Raw genomic sequence first — 19,658 nt, forward strand, 5'->3', positions numbered from 1 at the left:
TCAGAAATTGAAATCTGCTTCTATTCAGATTGAATTGGTCAGGATGGGTAATCCTGTAGGGGCCCAGGTCATTTAGCCAGTAGGATTGTGGGAGCTCCCTTGTGAGCTGTCAGACCAGGCTGTACTTGATGCTAGGGATATCTGTGCATTATGTCTGTATACTATTTTATTGTCTCTGTTTCTGCTCCTGTTACTAACCAGCTGTTTGTTTCATCCCTCATGCTGCTCTTTGATGCCTCTTCTATCCTCATCATCTCTCAACCAATAGGATGATGAGGAGGGTATTTGGGCATAACCAATGAGATGATTAGGTCAGCCATTTTGTTCAGAACGGTGAGAACTTGCTTTGGCATCCTGCATTTCTCTATCCAGTCTGTCTGCATGTCATGAGTACCATTCACCCCTCCTGTCCTTGGCATGTGCCCCCTCTTCTCCTCCTCCTCGCCATCTCTCATCCACTATCCAGTTCTCTGGTAATTCATGATTTCCTGACTGTAATGCAAAATAAGACACAAGATGCTACAGTATCCAGCAGGAGATGGAGGTGGCGTTGTGCCTCAGGCCTCATCCCTGCAGATATGTCACCATTGTAGGTTGTCAATTCAAAGGCTCATATTTTATATCCCGGTACTTTGACAGCTTTTACCATTGTTCTGATTGCACTGGCATTAAACGCTTAATACAACCCAAAATTAGCCAGCTGGCAGGTATTCTGGCGGTCACTCCGCCTGCATACTCCTATAAGTTTTGCCAGTCTCCACCTCACCCTGTTCTTGTCACGTTTTAAGATTCCATCACATAGGAAACCTAACATCCCCTCCCATGTGCAGTTACATCATGAGAGTGACACTTTGTTCTCCTCACTCTCAGAGAGTTGAAAGCAAAAGGTGAAGGGGTTAATCAGGATTTAATCCTGTTTCTGGGGGGTTATCTCCCCCTTTTTCCTAGTTGTTGATGCTGGAGAAGTTCTCAGAGCATGTAATTAGCGGGATGCAGAGGACTCCGCACCTGTGATGTCTATGGGAACCACATAGCTGCAGCCTATTCATGCATTGTCACCCAGGTCATCTGGAAGCAGAGCCCTGAGTAACCCTTTCCCATCTGGCCGCCAGCGATTGCTCCTCAATCGTGCCGATGAAAAATTCACTATTAGAATAGAACACTTTGGAACGAACCCTCTGCTGTCAGGCTAGGCGAGCCAAACGCATCCGCTGTAGAAATCTGTCTTCCGTCCAGATACGTTAGGGGGTCATTTACCAACACTGTTTTCGGCGTAAAATTGTTGCACAGCTCTGTTTTAGTTTTGATTTTTGCGACTTTTTACTCCGCTATCACCACAAAGGAGTATAGAGGGAGCGACTGGGGGCCAGTCTAATGTTATGCCAGTGAAAAAGTGTAAAACTTGCTGAAAACCCATGCCAACTAGAGGCAAAGACTACCAAAGATGCACCTAATTTATGACAAGGCACACACCCCACCATAAGTTACGTGCAGCTTCTGGCATCAAAGCTAGTGTAAAAAGGAACAAAAGACTATTAAAAAAAAATGACGATCTTTGTAAATGACCCCCATTGTATCAGACTGTTTAGAGCACAGATGATTGCAGAATCTAGATGCAATTGTAACAAACATCTGATGTGAGACGTATTAGGACTGAAAACAGGAAGGTTCTCCTTCACTGACAGCAAGCTGAGGTCTTGGAAATGGTTCAGAATTGGTGCACAACAGAAGGGGAGATTTTATGTTTAGTTTGTGCAGAAAAGCGGTGGTAAAAAGTTGCACACTGTGTTTGACTTTTGGAAAAATAGTTGCCTGTGGAGTTTTTTACACCGTCTTTTCTGAGAGCGGGAGTGGCAAAGGTGGTAAGGAAAGCCACCTGGAGGCTGAAATTGCTCTACTACTCTCCTGAAGTGTTGGCTCAGCCTTCATGCTGAAAGGGGTGTCCATTCTGGTATGGGATTGCTATTTAAGCATATGTAGTGACTGTAGTATCAGCAGTAGCAATGGTAACAATGGGCACACAGCAAGATCCACCTGTTTTGGGTTGCCCCAGTCTCTACATCGTGATGCCATCTTGAGATCTAAAGGCCCTATGTACGGGCATTGGTGTGACTGCTAGCCTAAGGAGGTTGTCTAGTGGTGGTTACTGGGCTATGGCAGTATAACCCAGTGTGCCAGCTTCCCCTTTTGAGACATCTTATCGGAGACCCTCAGGCTGGCGAGGGGTGTGATGTCAAGTGTTGGCCATTGTCCTTATCATGTAATTAAGAAGCCTGTTAATTCTGCCCATCATGGCTCCTGGCACATTCCTGCCAACTGAAGACAGCACGCAGACGCCAAAATATTTTGTTACCAAGCGACAGTCGGCCCTGAGAAGCCTGGGCAGCATGCAGAGCCGGCCCGCGACATTTCATTCTAGAATATAACATGTTGTGTCAGTCCTTTGCTTGTCTGAGTCAGTTCGGATTCTCCTCCTTCATTCAGGTCTAGAGCTAAATTCAGAATTTGCTGGTTTTCGGTTACAATAGAGGGCAAGCGCTGCATTAGAGGGGCGAGTTATCCAGACGGGGTGAAGCTAATCCGTTGCCTGTTTCCAAGGGTAACCAGCAGAATTTTGAAAATGTAGGAAATACTTGGAACTGGTACAAAACTGCAAAGCAAAAATTGTGAAAAAATAAATAAAAATTGAGTTTTGCTTTAGTAAAGCTTAAAGCTCATATCCAGTAACTCCACCTATGGGATTCTGGGTAACTTTATGGTCCTGGAGGAGTACCGCTGCCATACAAAACAGTGGTTCCTATGAGTTTTCCGGTGCAGCGTCCTCCCCGGATTCGCAGTGGTAAAGGCCGTATGTTAGTTCTGGCCGTTCCGATGATGTCGTCTCTTTAATTTGCACAGCAGAAAACAATGGTGCATACATGGGATATTGTTTGCACCGGGGGCTAGCTTAGACCCCTCTGGAGGGGATAGTTTTCAGATCTCTCTCGTCCTGTCCCTGTCTCAGTGTGTGGTGAAGCTCGCGCTGGCGGCACTTCTGAGAAACTGCTCGCAAACACTGTGTCCCTTGGCGTAATCTCAGAGCATCCGTGGAGCATCTTGGATGGTCTCTTCCTCTTGACTTTCCCAAAATGCAACCCCCCCTTTCCCTTCCAGGCTAGAAGAAGGAACATGCTACCCCCTCATGTACAATTAACCCACTTGTTACTGAAGTGTACGAGGGACTGTACAGATTATGTGTCTAATGGGCACTGTACCAAACCCACAGATGGGGGTATAAGGTCACATGACGTCATGTCCATGGGCTCTCGCATGGTCCTAATAGTTGAAGATAATGGGTCTGTGGATTTGTTTCTGCTACAAAGCTAAGAAAAGAAAAAGTGTAATAATCTTTGTATAATAAACAGTTCAGCAGCTTTCTCTGCTTGCTGTCAGTGAATAGAAAATGCCATTGTTCAACACCCAGAGGCTGTAGTTGCAAGGGATTCTGGGAGCTGTGGTTTGCCAACAGCTGGATAATGTAACCATTAAAATGGACACCTCCATACTTTATAGTGCAGGCTGCATTAGAAAACATGTCTGTATAAAGCGGTAATGTGGGTGCACAACCACACATAAAAAACACGGGGGTGCGCTACATAATCATACTTAAATATAATATAAAAAAAACAAGAAAAAGCAGTATGGCGATAACAATGTGCACACCTACCAAATAATATCCAAAAATATTTTGTCACTAGATTTATATACATTTCCCGATCCTGGTGCCGGCCACTCGCAAAGCGCATTCTGGAGCCTTCACACATGAGCTCTCGTTTCAATATCTTTATTAACAAGCTTCACGTTGCACCAGAGACGATGGTTTTCTTAATGAAGTTGGCGCGCACCGGCTTAAACCCCTTCATGCTCTATGTGCGGCGCATCTGAGCTTAACATGCTTTGCCGTGCTCCATTTCATCTGTTATCTGCCCATTGTCACCAGGCTCTACCCCTGAATAAGAGGATTAGCTCACGGGGATCGCATGCCCCTCACCACTCACTGGGAATTTCCAGGGCTTCTTCATACAACATCACATGCCCCCATAGATTACTTTGGAGGAAATAAGTGCAGGTTCTGGCCAATATTAAGAATTTTTCTTAGTGTCATACCAGGGAAAGCTGGGTGACAGCCAATGTAGCGGCCATCACTGGAGTAGTTGCTCTGACTCTTTGAGCAGCAGTACTATCATAAGCGATACGTCTATCTTAGGGTCCATACCCATGACCGTATTTCTGGGTTTGCATCCGTTCTGCCATTCGTTTCAATGGGGCTGCAAAAGATGCAGACATCACTCCATGTGCTGTCTGCATCCGTAATTCTGTTCCGCGGCGCCGCAAAAAAGATAAAAGCATGTCCTATTCTTGTCCACAATCAGAGACAAGAATAGCCATTTCTATCATAGGGCGGGCAAAATGCAGCACGCACACAGCCAGTACCTGTGTTTTGCGGACTGAACAAAGAAAACACTTAGTCATGTGAATGGACCATTATACTGAAGCATATATGGCAATCAGGAGTCTGGGAAAGCTGAGTGATAGCCTTGTAACAGTGCCCCACGACCCAGGACTAGATGTGCAGGCGCTTCTTTGTTAATTTAATCCAAGGCCCCCCATACAGGCACACTTGGGGTTTTATATGGTTGATGTTTTACATCTGCAGATCAAAGCGTAGAAAAGCCGACAACTACTACAAGCAGATGTTAGGGGTGTAGTATTGCTTTAGTGTAGGAGATTGCAGGGGGGGGGGGGGGCCTTTGTAATTTTTTAACTAATGATAACAATCTTGAACTGTGTTCACATTAGGCTTAATTCACACGTCCGGAACGTGTTTTGCGGATCCGCAAAACACGGAAAGCGGCAATGTGCGTTCCGCATTTTGCGGAGCGCACATTGCCGGCACTATAGAATATGCCTATTCTTGTCCACAATTGCGGACAAGAATAGGACATGTTCTATTTTTTGGGGGAACGGAATTGCGGACCCGGAAGTGCGGGCCCGCAATTCCGTGTCCGGGCAGCACATCCTGCTGCCCCATTGGAATTAATGGGTCCGCAATTCCGTTCGCAAATTGCGGAACGAAATTGCGGACGTGTGAATGGAGCCTTAGCATTATGTCTTCCATTTATAATAAAGGCAAAGTGTTCTGCCAGATGCGACACCTGATGAGCCCCATTGAGTTGTTGCCTGATGGGCCCCTTTGACTTAGGCCCCATGCACACGGCCGTGTTTCACAGCAGTGTGCGGGCCGTGGAACCGCGGCCTGGATCCCTCCTGAGAGCAGGAGCACACAGCGTCACTGGTTGCTATGATGCCGTGCGCTCCCTGCTGCCGCCGCAATACAGTAACACACTGGTATGATCTATACCAGTGTATTACTGTGCTGTGCCGGCAGCAGGGAGCGCACGGCGTCATAGCAACCAGTGACGCCTTGCGCTCCTGCTCTCAGGAGGGATCCAGGCCGCGGTTCCACGGCCCGCACACGGCTGTGAAACACGGCCGTGTGCATGGGGCCTTATAATGGGGTCCAACAAGGTGTCCATCGTGCTGATGGCAAAAAATATTGTCCAGCACATGACTGCTGCGAGGGCCACATGCACCTCTCATGGGGTGCACAGTATTTCAGGGTCAGACTGATGGATGAGGCAGGAGATGCTCAGACATGTGCAGACTCCATTGTAAATCCTCTGCATGGCCTCCCCAGAATCCAGCTGTTACTGGTGGAGCTGCATCATATTGATTCTTCACACCCGGGATCCTCTGGTCATCCAGAATGAAGCTTCATCAGAGTACAATGAAATTTAGAGTTGTTGCGATACCAAAATTTTGATTCGATTTCGATACCATGAAAAAGTATTGCGATACTCGATACCATTCGATACCACGCGAAAATAAAATAAAAACACAAAAAAGCCTTTTGATTACAGTGCATTATTCACAGTGTCTCTCAACTTCATAGTGATTTGCTTGTGGCACAATGGCCACATGATTTTAGGTTGGTCAGTGTGGTTCTAGTTGTGAAAAAAAATTATGCATATTTTTCAATGGCTTACAGGGATTCTGCACTTTTATTTAACTATCCTCTGGATAGATCATCAGCTTCTGATTGGTGGGGGTTGGACATCCGCCGATCAGCTGTTTGAGAAGGCAGTGGCACTCCAGCAGCGCCGCGGCCTTATCACTGTTTGACTGTTTACCGCCGGCCCACTGACGTCACCTCACGACTAGTATCAACTAGCGTGGGCGGGGCTAAGCTCCATTCAAGTGAAGAGCTTAGCCCCGCCCATGCTAGTTGTGATGTCACTGGGCCGGCAGTAAACAGTGAGAAGGCCGCGGCGCTGCTGGAGCGCCGCTGCCTTCTCAAAAAGCTGATCGGCGGGGGTCCCGGGTGTCGGACCCCCGCCGATCAGAAGCTGATGATCTATCCAGAGGATAGATCAGTTAAATGAAAGTGCAGAACCCCTTTAAACCACACCTCATTCACTAGGTGGGGTGTGGGTGGTGGTTGGGGAGGGGGAATGGGCTTCACAAAAAACGACACAGATTGGGGTTGCAAGAGGCTGAGGTCAGCTGCTACATGATATACATTGTGGTGCTGGGGCCACGTTACATCAAAGGGTAATTGTGATGCACAATTGCACAGGTCCAACCGTTCCTGGTGACAAACCCCCCCCATGTGCCTCATAATAATGAAATAACCCTATCATCAACTATATTCATATTCTTGCATAATGGTCAACATGGGGATAATGTATGAGCTACAACAGTCAATTGCTATTTGGCAGCACAGTCTTATGAATTCAATCTATGTGCCTCATATTAATAATGACCTGTATTCTGCAACTGACATTAACCCTATGTTGCCTATTATGTTAGGCTACTTTCACACTAGCGTTCGGGGCTCCGCTTGTGAGTTCCGTTCAAAGGCTCTCACAAGCGGACCCGAACGCTTCCGTCCAGCCCTAATGCATTCTGAGTGGACGCGGATCCGCTCAGAATGCATCAGTCTGGCACTGTTTGTCCTCCGCAGGCGGACACCTGAACGCTGCTTGCAGCGTTCTGATGTCCGCCTGGCCGTGCGGATCCGTCCAGACTTACAATGTAAGTCAATGGGGACGGATCAGTTTGAATATGACACAATATGGCTCAATCTTCAAACGGATCCGTCCCCCATTGACTTTCAATGTAAAGTCTGGACGGATCCGTCTGAGGCTACTTTGACACTTAGAAATTTTTTTAACAATATAATGCAGACGGATCCATTCTGAACGGAGCCACCGTCTGCATTATATGAGTGGATCCGTCTCGGACACAAGTGTGAAAGTAGCCTTAGGCTACTTTCACACTAGCATTCTGCTGTCCGCTCGTGAGCTCCGTTTGAAGGAGCTCACGAGCGGACCCGAACGCCTCCGTCCAGCCCTGATGCAGTCTGAATGGATGCGGATCCGCTCAGACTGCATCAGTCTGGCGGCGTTCAGCCTCCGCTCCGCTCGCCTCCGCACGGCCAGGCGGACAGCTGAAAGCTGCTTGCAGCGTTCAGCTGTCCGCCTGGCCGTGCGGATCCGTCCAGACTTATAATGTAAGTCAATGGGAACGGATCCGCTTGAAGATGACACCATATGGCTCAATCTTTAAGCGGATCCGTCCCCCATTGACTTTACATTGAAAGTCTGAACGGATCCGCTCAGGCTACTTTCGCACTTAGAAATTTTTCTAAGTTATTAATGCAGACGGATCCGTACTGAACGGAGCCTCCGTCTGCATTAATATGATCGGATCCGTTCAAACGCAAGTGTGAAAGTAGCCTTAGATGGTACTTTGGGGGTCACTTACTATTAATGTGAGGCACATGGGGTCCATTCCAAAGACTCCAAAAGCATGCGCCCAGCCTGACATTAAAAATAAGTGACCCCCATCATGTTTAAAACATGGGTAGTGGCAAGATTGGGGTTAATGAGTCACATTAACCCCAAATCTTGCTGGCTGTCTTCCTTATAGATATGGTTTTTGCCTGCCTTTATTTTGAGGCAGGTTAATCATCACTCTTGCACTGGGTCTGGCTGTGGGCTAGGCTAGGTACCTGCTATGCTGGGCTGGCTGCTTTTCAGTGCTCAGTCTCACTGACTCTGGGGCTCGGGCTGACGCTCACTCGTCTCAGTCAGACGGCGCAGCACACAAGACAAACGTGAGTGACTCAGTTAGGAGTCAGGACGGAGGAGGAGGCTGCTCTGCTGTCGCTGGTGCCGTTCACTGAGCTCAGCGCTCACTCATCTCAGTCAGACGGCGCAGCACACAAGACAAGTGTGAGTGACTCAGGAGTCAGGACGAAGGAGGAGGCTGCTCCGCTGCCGCTGGTGTCGTTCGCTGAGCTCAGCGCTCACTCGTCTCAGAGTCAGACGGCGCAGCAGTTTATTACCTCCCCCGTCCCCCCTCCTCCTTTAATTAAACGCACAGTCATTGGTGGCAGTGGTGCAGGCATCTTCAGAGCCCGCTTACTCCATTGGGCTCAGCGGCGGCAGCGTCATAGGAGGGAGTGCAAATCACAGTACCGAATCGATACTTGTAAAAAAGTATCGATTGGGTATCGATTTTTCGATACCCGCAACAACCCTACAATGAAAAGTCCTGCAACTTTCTAACCTACCTTGTGTTTCAATTATTCACTTCTCTGCTTGCTGCCAGCGAATGGGAACATTTTTATTTTCATCCTGATGCAGTTTTACATCATGTGGACACTCCTCTGTAAACTAATCCCATTGATACATGTTACCTGCACTGATATACTGGACAGGAGAAATGAGTGCTGCTATTAGCTCACTGAGCATTGTCTAGAGTGGATGCTACTGTGACAGTCTCTCAGCTGTGAGTAAGTACTGGTTGAAGGTGGGCTTTCAGCCTGTAGATATAAACAACAGTGCCCTCCCATTTGTGACAGCAAGCAGTGATCTTGAAGATGGCCAGGATTTATGCGCACGAACAGACGTATTTTGTGGTCTGCAAACTGCATCTTGCAAAATATAGATACTGGACGTAAAATTGCTTATTCTTATACTTGTCTGCAAAATGCGGATACAATACAGGCTGCAGCCGTATTTTGCGAATCTGTGATTTGCGGGCCACAAAACTGATACGGACGTGTGCATGGCGCCTAAATGTTTTGGACCCCCACCCATAACCAGAACTGGAATCCCCTGACCCCCATTCCTGCTGGTAATTAGGTTGTCACATCTATGCAGCGAATGAAGAAAGAGGTGGCCGCGGCTCCCTCCATTCACTTCTGCAGGAGTTACGGAAACAGCCGAGCTCTCTTGCGATGTAAGGAATTCTCTTCCAGTAATATTCTGTCACAGGATCTCATCCTCTGCTCTTTTCTTGGATCTCTAGGCATTCTTGTTATCTTGCCGCCTCCTGTGTTCCAGGCTGCAGCCCTCAGGGAGCTCTATATCTGTTCTGTATCTCTACGGCCACTGCTTTCTATCAGAGCTTCTAAATCCACCTTATCCGGTGCTGACAGCCTCTCTGCCGGCGCTGAGACACATCACATGGCAGCCGCCTGCGCCCTTGTCTGTGAACGTGACTCTGAGATATGGTATCTGCATTACACCTGATACCACGTGTCACTGTGATTATGTATACCTTATAAAGAATGGCGCAATCCACAGCTCTATATACAGTAATATCAGTTTTTGTAATGGGCCGTTCCAGAAACTTTACATTAGACTTTTGGGGTCATTCATCAAACTGGTGTAAAGTAGAAGTGGCTTAGTTTCCCATAGCACCCAATCAGATTCAACCTTTAATTTTCCAAAGGAGCTGTCAAAAATGAAAGGTTGAATCTGATTGGTTGCTAAGCCAGTTCTACTTTACACCAGTTTGATAAATTACCCCATTTGTGTTTCATTTCCTCACCGTTTTCAAAGTCTCTGCTTTCTGTCAGAATGCTAAAATCCTGCCCAAACTTCTCGCAGTAGAGAGATTGTTACAGTTGTATCCAGTGTATCGTCCTATGTGAGTTCAACACAGACGCCCAAATCTTCTCCCTGTGCTGATTGTTTGTTGCAGTGTATCAGTCCAGGTGGAGCCCAGACTGCTTAGCTCACAGAGGATCGTCTACTTTGGGTGCACTTGTAACAAACCATCAGCCCTGGTAAGAATGTAGAAATACAAATGCACTGCCAGCTAGTGTTCAAACAAAGTGGGGGAGATTTCCCAAAACCAGTACAATGGAAAAGAAGAGTAAATGCCTATAACAACCAAAGAGGGCACTGCGTTCACTTTTCAAAGAATCTGGAATCTTGGTTGCTATGGGCAGCTTATCATTTTAAGAGTCCATTCACACGTCCGTAGTTCTGGGTCCGCATCCGTTCCGCAGTTTTGCAGAACAGGTGCAGACCCATTCATTTCAACTGGACCACAAAAGATGCGGACAGCACACTGACCGTATCCATAGTTCCGCTGCCCCGAAAAAAAGATCGAGCATGTCCTATTCTTGCTTGCAATCGCAGTCAAGAATAGGCATTTCTATCATAGGGCTGGCCATGTGCGGTCTGCAAAATAATAAATGCACACGGCCGCTATCCGTGTTTTGCAGATCCGCAATATGCGGACCGCAAAACACACATGGGCCTGTGAATGGACCCTAAATCTCCCCCGTTGAGGTGCACTCTGATGGTCCCTTTGACATTTGTGTCTTCAACCTTCCCCCTGTTGTGCTGATCGTGTCTCTCGTTCCTTATTTCCCTTCACTTCTTTCTATTATATCTGATGTACAGTTGTTGGAGGTTTCGGTTCATTTTGATTTAGTTCCTTTTAGGTGTCTGGTGGTGGTGCTTTTGGTGGAATCATCAGACATCATTGACAATATTGGGTAGTTGGGGCACATCTTGACCTATGTAACTCCACCTAACCAACCTTACTTTTCTCTTCTAGATGATTCAGCCCCTCTTAGACCTTGACCAAAATCGCAGCAAACTCAAACTGTATATTGGGCATCTGACTGCTCTGTGCCAGGACAGGGACCCCCAGATCCTGCAAGCTCTTCGCCCGCCCGACTCCTACTACCTGGATGACAACCGGTCAGCTTGGGAGCAGAGGCTGCAGAAGATGACGACAGAAGAGGTGAGATTTGGTGGTGGGGAGGAAGTAGTGCAATCAGTAAACACAAAACACTGTATTTTTCACTTTATTAAACGCACCTGATGATAAGAAGCACGGAGGTTTTCGAGAAGGAAAATAAGAAAAAAAATATATTTTTCATCAGATTTCAAATCAGCTAAAATAAGTAAATTAACTGGTCTCGGCTGCTACTCTGCAGGTACGGCGGTCTCTCCTGCAGTCACACTCCCTGGGCCCGCACTGCCTGACTGTATGCAGTGTCAGGTCTTAGTGCACACACTACGTCCTGACGCTGTACACAGTGACGACAGTGCAGCGCAGGCCTGGAGAAAACCAGGGTGCAATGAGTACAGGTAGCACAGCGCTTCACTCACCGCTCCCTGCACCTACTGCATATTAGTGAGCACTTATTAGTATTCACTTTAAAAGACAAACTGCCATTACCCCCTACTTTTGGGGGGAAAAAGGTGCAGTATACCTTTGTACGGGTTGTAGTTCATATTTTTTCTGACACACAGCTCCATATCCTCTGCATAGATATAATAAAAGTCTGCTTAGGAGATCACTGTATACTGTTTCTTGCTGGGTTCAGTGGGAGCTGTTTAACTATGAGTGAGCTCCCTCTAGTGGTGCTGCAGACAAACAGAATTTTATCATATAACTTTGTCTATGCATGGGGAATTTGGCACAGCACTTCCCACCACAAAGATAAATCCACACAAAAAACGAATCCGTTTACCCTATCTTTTCCAGCATAGAGTTCCATCACAGGGGCTCTATACCGCAAAATAACTGATCAGGCATATCCCCATGCATTCTAATTGGAGAGTAATCCGTTCAGGATGTCTTCAGTTCAGTCGTTTTGACTGATCAGGCAAAAGATTAAACCGTAGCATGCTGCGGTTTTATCTCCGGCGAAAAAAACTGAAGACATGCCTGACTGCCGGATCCGGCATTTTTTACCATAGGAATGTATTAGTGCTGGATCCAGAATCCAAATACTGGAAAGCGGAGAGACGGATCCGTCTTTGCAATGCATTTGTGAGACGGATCACACTGCCGCAAGTGTGAAAGTAGCCTTAGAGGCATAACCCAGTAATTAAAAGTTATCCCATATCTATTTAATAGGGGATAACGAATCGCTGATGATCTGACTGTTGGGACCCCCCATTAATCCTAAGAACAGGATCGCTTTGTTCCCATCTTGATGGAGTGGCAGGTTAAGCATGGGACTGCTGGGAATATCTGAGTATGTTGCTCGACCTGCCTCTTCGTTGAGGCGGTGGAATGGGACCCCCGGGTCTCTGGAATAAGTTTTTCCCTAACTAGTGGATAGGGGATACATTTTAGTTCCCGGGATACCCCTTCAAATCACTTTAAAGGGTTATCCAATTTTTTTAACTGCCCCCCCCCCCCCCCCTTCCTTTGCCGGGCCCCTCACAGGTAATATACCTACCCTGCTCCCCACACCGCCGCTTCTCCCTGTACACGGATCAAAACATCCCGTTTCGGGGGTGGGTTGGGAGCAGCCAATGGCCGACGGGGACGAGCCTCCCTAGCATTGCGGGTGAAGCTAGGGAGGCTCATCCCCGTTCCCGTCTGCCATTGGCTGTTTTGCCCTCAACACCGGATGTTTTCATCTGTGTACAGCAAGAAGGAGGAGCGGCACCAGGAGCGGGTTAAGTATATTACCTGTGAGGGGCCTGGCACATGGGGGGGCTGTTTCAGAAATTAGATAACCCCTTCAAGGATCTGCAAGTAAAAAGAATGAAGTATGTGCCCTCATTGACTCTGAGCTGTTATTTTTACCCTCCTGGATTACAGGCTGGTATTGCAGGAAGCTGCAGAGTCTTGCATGGGAACATCCTCCAAAGTGTTAGTTGTCAGACTCTGTGGCACCTCCTTCGTCTTTGCTCACTGTGTGCCTATTTCTGCCTTTTAGTTGAGTGAAGAACTGGAAAAATGTGAGCACGAGAGCGCAGAATTGCAGGAATTCGCCAACACCATCCTTCAGCAAATTGCAGATCACTGCCCCGATATCCTGGAACAAGTTGTCAATGCTTTGGAAGAGTCCTCCTGACACCACAGAGATCGAGGTCATCTCCTGCAGCTCGGATATAACGGACACCAGTGTTAGTCGACAATTTTTATTTTCCCCTCCACCCACTGGCTTTGGCCTAGGGTAGAGACCTGCACATCCAGCCTTGCACTGCCTGTCACAAACTGCACTGTATGTACCGTTACGCTAGGGGCTTCTTGTGGTTTCTGGGGGTGCAGTGCAACCCCTCCTCCACTAGGACCAAAAAAAATAAAATGATCTCCCTTTTTCTTAAGGGTGGAATTGGCCTGCCCGTATGGGTTCAGTCACCGGACTCTCACTACAGAAATGCAATAAGAGAGTATGCCTCGGCCCCTTGAGAAAGCATGGACTATGGCGGCGGCGGACTTGGCGTTAAGGGGATGGTGCAGTAAACAATGAAGGTGTTGAACTGTCACAGAGATTATAATGTAAGGAGATTTCTACCTGAAAACACAAAAATTCCATTTGGTTTCCTGCAGTCTTTAGATATTGTTACTCTATGATGTCTCAATCTTCCACAGCTTGTTCAGGGGTCATCTACCCTGGTACTGAAGTTAAAATTTTGCACAGATTGTTGGATGACATTTTCTTCTTTTTCCTGGAAAGGTTTCTATTAGCCAGCATCCGTTCATCAAACCCAGCAGCCCAGATCCACCAGCACTACCACCACCTCCGTCTTCACCAGGAGATGCCAGCTCTTCCTTCTTGTTACTAGCACACATTTATTTTATATCCCATCAATTAGCTCTCCGCTACATCCAATAAGATATGTATTACGGATTTATCAGCAAGACTAACCACCAGTACCACCCACCACATGCCTTCCATGTCCTAACTGTGGAGGAGGTCAAATGTGAGCTTAATGGAAGGTGCAGTAGAGTATGCCAAGTGATCATAGCTTGAGAGACGTCCTCTTCCCCGAAAGGGTGTCTTATTTCAAAGGGGTTCACCTAATTTTATTAGCTGGAGAAAGGCCCTGTTGACCCCTTACGTTCAGTGACTGACTGTTTGCCAGAGTCGTGTTGCTTGATTGGTTAATAGTGCAGTGTATCCCTAGTAACCACACTTGGCTGTCCTGTGGCTAAGATGCCATGACAGGTCCCATCTCGGGCTGCAGTATTAATCAGATTTTTCTAAAAATACATTTCATTGGAGAAGTTGCTTAGTCTCTGTGACCAATCTTCTTGACTGTTACAGGTGATTTTATTGGTCTCAATGCCCTTAGCATTATGGGAAGTCCTTAAATTATGACATGCTTGTGTGGAGGAGAACCAGCCAAAAACACTAGCTGGAAATTGAGATGAGGATATAACTTGGGCAAAGCCCCTCAGATGGTCCCCATCAGCCCAGGACCTGTAAGAAGCATCTCCTAAGGTTACCCTCCAAACCTCTGATAAACTCAGGAATTCAATTTATCATTCAGAATCCATACAATCCAGATTGAACCAAGAGGTTTGAGGAAGAGCATAAAAAAAGGCTCCTTGGACATGGGAGCGGTTACTTTGCAGGATATTGTTGAGACTAGGTGGAATGTGACGGGATGTTTAGGCTTCTCCAGTAAGTTCTCTCCAGACGAGGTCAAAGGTTTTCATCAGTCTGCAGATCATCCCTGTTATTGGGCCCTCAGTAAATCAGATGATGAACTCTATAAATTTGGGTCTGTAGGCTCCAGGAATCTCTGCAGGGTGGTAAAATCAATAATGAACCTGTCAATGGTTTGCCGTGGACTAAAAACAGTCACGAGGAGGCAAGTTTCCAGTTATAAAATTGAGACATCAGGCACAAAGTGTCTCTGCTGTGGGTAGACGTATAAATGAGGCAGGAAACAACTGTAGAGCATCTGTGGATCCAAAAGACTGAAGAGACTTCTAGGAAGGCCTTCCCTGGAGTCAGCTAACCTTGAACAACAGGTTAAATCTGCATAAAATGTTGACTACTTTTCTTACATTATGTATAATACTCAAGTCACATCCAGATCTGCATCCTAAAACTTACTTTTCACTTTTGCCAAAATTTAGTTTCTTGTATAAACAGTATGCAGAGAGCTCCATCTAATGGTGGCTTTTGGCAGACAAAATTTTATCCTTTATGGCTATGCAAGGTATATGGAGCTTGGGCTGTAATAAAGATAAATGAAGAAATTGATCAGCACAGTGTTAACCGGTGAAGTTTCGAATGCAGCTCTGGATGTGACCGGAGTAGAAGACCTGATGTTATCCAAGATCAGTATCTGCAGAGTAGATTGGCATTATATGTAGATGTGTACAGCTTGACAGTCTTGGGCTGAGGTGTCACGAGTGAGCCCATGCGAGGGGGCATGTCAATCAATGTTGCAGAATCCAATACTTTACAGAGGGATCGCATGAAGAAACCAGAACCGCCACAGGATCCTATTCAACCAGTCGTTCATCTTACACACGCTGCAAAAAAAATTAAAAATGGTTAAGCATCCTTTCTTAAAGCAAATCGATACCTTATTATTATTATTTTTTTTGGGGAGACTATAAGAAATGGGTGGAAAATTCTATCTACTACACTACAGACAAATCTTACTGAGCAAAATGGCTGCCGCTGCTACACCTTTATAGAGTTATGTGGGGGGATGGGTTTTTTTTGGAATATTTTTGTGTCAAAAAGAAAAAGGAAAAAAAGAGCAAAAACCTCAGTTCCTTATGTGTTCAAAGGAGTTGTGTAATAACCTGGATTTTTCAGGCCTTTTTACTTTTTTTTGTGTGTGGTTTATGCCTGCGCCGGGCCCTTAACAGATCCTATAACCCCCTCCCTCTTGTGTACGTGTCCAATAATGTCTGTTACTTCCGCTAACGACAGATTCGCCCTCCATACTGTCCATAATGTTGGTGTGCGTTTGGGGGTCCTTCAGCCACGTAAAGACCACAGAAGTAGTAAAATGTTGTGTGTGTGTCCTGTATCGACACACACGTGTATAGATGTATGATATTTGCGCGTGTGTTTTACGTACGAATAAATCGCCATATTGAATTCTATGCTTTTTTTCCCCCACTGCCAGAATCTGTACATCGTTGAGGTGGTTTAATAAAAACGGCACCTACCACCCCCCGGGTAAATTAAAGCAGAACACTAAGCTACGTGAGATTCCTAGCTGCCGGTTTTTGGAACATTGCGCGATCTACTGCTGTTTCTAGAACTGCGCTGATAAAAGGCACGTAACTTAGGTGTGAGCGCGCCCAGGGGCCAGAGGCTGTGGTTCCATATCCCATTATTAGTGCCTTTATGGAAGAGAATCATAAATGTATTGAAGGGCCGGCGTCCACTCTTATATAAAAACTCTTAATTATTATGTAATGAAAACGTCTGCAACTTTCGAACAGACTTTGTGTTAAATTATTATTTTTTTTTTTACCAATTTCAAGATCTCTGCTTGTTGTAAGTGAATAGCAACAGTCTTGTTTACTTCTAGAGGCGGGAAGCCTGTTATTGACTGAGGGTTTGTTACATTTGGATCCATTCGAGACAATCTTCTGTGGGCCAAACACATTAGCAGAGCTTATCTCTCTCCTTCACTAATAGTTTGTTCAAGGTAATGGTGCAGGTGCCGGAATCCGGATTGTTTAGACTGGATACAATTGAAGCAAACCCCCAGCTGTGAGAAGTCTTAGGTCTACAGAGGTGTTCTGCATCCTATTTACTCACAACTAGCAGAAATCCTGAAAACAATCCGGAATTGAAACACGGACTCTAAGGAATTTGCAAATTGTTTTATTATATAATCACTTACAATATTTCTTTCTATAAAGCTGGATATCCCTTTAATTCATGGGCCTTTAAAGGCATTTTCACCACACTGTATTTCATATGTGCCCAGTATTATTAAAGAGGTCCTCTACCAGGTGGTGGTTGGATACATTCTCTACAGCAATGTCAATACCGATGTAGGGAACAGAGCAGTGACATTGACGTTCTGCTCACGAAGCAACCAAAAACCCTGTATTTGATGGTTCAGATCAGCCTTGCATCTGGTAGAGAACCCCTTTGTTATTTAAAGGGGCAGATCCATTGGTTTACATAATATATGGTTGCAAGGAACACTAATACAGTTTTCTAGGAGCTTGTGCCATCACTGATACCAGAGACATACGGGAGCTCCAGAGTTGGCACTGAAGAACGTATCGGTAAGGCTACTTTCACACTTGCGTTCGGAGTGGATCCGTCTGGTGTCTGCACAGACGGATCCGCTCCTGTAATGCAGACGATGGGATCCGTTCAGAACGGATCAGTCTGCATTATATTTCAGAAAAAATTCTAAGTGTGAAAGTTAGTCAGACGGATCCGTCCAGACTTTACATTAAAAGTCAATGGGGGACGGATTTGTTTGAAATTGAGCCATATTGTGTCAACTTCAAACGGATCCGTCCCCATTGACTTACATTGTAAGTCTGGCCAAGCGCTGCCAGACTGATGCATTCTGAGCGGATCCGCATCCACTCAGAATGCATTGGGGCCGTACGGATGCGTTCGGGGCCGCTTGTGAGAGCCTTCAAACGGAACTCGCAAGCGGAGCCCCCAACGCTAAGTGTGAAAGTAGCCTAGAAAATGTCTGCGGGAATGTGTTTTACAGAGTCTTGAGGCCTTGCTGTGCCCCCGTGATGTCACTGGTATTTAATGAACGCACAGTCTCCACCAACATATTTATGGTGCTAGTCAGCCCTGTGCTGTAATGTACGGTCTGCAACAGCTGGCTTAGCTAGAAAATAGGAGCTTAAAGGGATTGTCCAGGATTAGAAAAACATGGCTGCTTCCTTCCAAAAACAGGGACCGGGGTAGTGCTATCTTTGGAAGAAGCAGGCTATTTTTCTAAGCCTGGACAACCCCTTTAGGGTGCCTTCACAAGCGGCAGATTTTGTTGCAGAAAATTTCAGCGAATCGGCCCCATTCATCTAAATTTGGCTGGAAGCACTTGGATTTCTGCAAGTCCTATTCGGATGAATAGAACTGATTTTCAGTTGCAGAAATTTTCTGCAACAAAATCTGCTTCCTGAAGACCCCCTTAAACCCAGCAAACTTTACAGGCCAGAAATCAGCTGCTTTAACCCTTTTGTAGGTGAAATTCCAGTTTGTAACTCTGACCCAAAGAAGAGGGGAGTGATAAAGAGAGCTAATGAATGTATAATGTGGGGAGTGGGGTGGGGCATTTATGCGTCTTTGAAGACGATCTATGGAATAGGAAGGGAGACCCCTGCGAAGGGGCAATATCTTTGTTTGCTGCTGGCCAACTCGCTACCATTATTGTCTGTCTGATGTGTTTCTAAATAAATATATATATATATAAATGTTAAATATGTACCCCCTTAGGTGTCAGAGGAGATGGCCTTGTTGCATCCTTATTGCCAGAAAGGGGTTAAGCAAAGTCCTCCCTCTGTATTTTATTGGGCTGTTTTTGTGCCTTTTTTTAAATCTTGTAAAAACTTTTTTTTTTTTTTCCAAGGAAACAATATATAAAATCTTTTCCCCCTTGCAGTCTTCAGGGGGCGCTGCCTGTACAACATGTTCCTGGGGTTGTCCCTGGAAGATGCAGAGTAAGCCCAGACTCCTGGGAGTTAAGAGGGTAAATGTAACCTGATCCAGTCTTTCTCTATGTAACAACAGTTTTTTATTTTTTGTTTTTTCCCTTGTTTTTCCCTGACACAGGATGCCAAAAATATTAAAAATAAATAAAAAAGAACTGAAATTGTGTGTCTTATTAATGTGCAAGGGAGGGGGAGGGGGTAATAATGAAAATTAAAACAACTATCAGGAAAACCTGTCAACATAAGGCAAATAGAAGGGAGCAGGGGCGCCATCCTCAGCGCAAAGAACCATGGAACCTCAGTGTGTCATTGCCCTGTACCCCAAGTCAGTGTGTCCTTTGTCCAGGGCAGCATCTTGTCCAGCATCTTCAGCCATAGAAGTTTTTGGCCTCATTACAATAAAAATGATGGCACCAATAACTCCCCTCATAGCCATCAGGTGAATGCTCCTAGTCCAGCCGGTGGTTGCTCTCCCTCCTGCTTGCCTGGGATTTGAGGAGCTCTGTCTTGGTTACTGGGTGGTCCAGGTTATCAAACACTCAAGTCAAGTAAGACTAGGACATAATAATGTCTTCTGGTTGCAGCGACATGGAGGTCATTGACTAATTTGGCGCTGCGGTCTCGTTTGAGTGAGCCTGGCATGAAGCTCAGGGCCTACACCAGAAAACAAGGCTCAAGTGGTTTTCACAAGCTGCAGAGTGATGGGCAGGAGACAGGCTGGTAATTGGCCGGGTTAGTGGGGGGTCACGAGTATTGTTTTCAAAAGCTGGTCAAGTAAGAGCATTTTAATGAGGGGAGAGGAGATGGAGATGCTTTGGAACGTGAAAGGAGCGAGCTGAGGGCCTCTAGTCATTGACAGGGATTGTGCGATTCTTCCTGCACCT

At 46.2% G+C, this 19,658-nt stretch overlaps 1 protein-coding gene across 1 annotated transcript in view; it reads left to right on the forward strand.

Annotated features, from left to right (window-relative positions):
• The window catches only part of ERC1 (ELKS/RAB6-interacting/CAST family member 1), a 132,146-nt gene extending 115,913 nt beyond the window's left edge, over positions 1 to 16,233 (forward strand). Inside the window, exons 18-19 of the mRNA XM_044277489.1 lie at positions 10,963 to 11,151; positions 13,091 to 16,233. Of these exons, the coding sequence (XP_044133424.1) occupies positions 10,963 to 11,151; positions 13,091 to 13,228 (327 nt within the window). The 3' untranslated portion in view covers positions 13,229 to 16,233. The remainder of the gene's footprint in view (positions 1 to 10,962; positions 11,152 to 13,090) is intronic.
• Positions 16,234 to 19,658: the final 3,425 nt, after the last annotated feature.

The sequence above is a fragment of the Bufo gargarizans genome, chromosome 2, assembly GCF_014858855.1.
Source record: "Bufo gargarizans isolate SCDJY-AF-19 chromosome 2, ASM1485885v1, whole genome shotgun sequence".
Classification (NCBI taxonomy): Eukaryota; Metazoa; Chordata; class Amphibia; order Anura; family Bufonidae; genus Bufo; species Bufo gargarizans.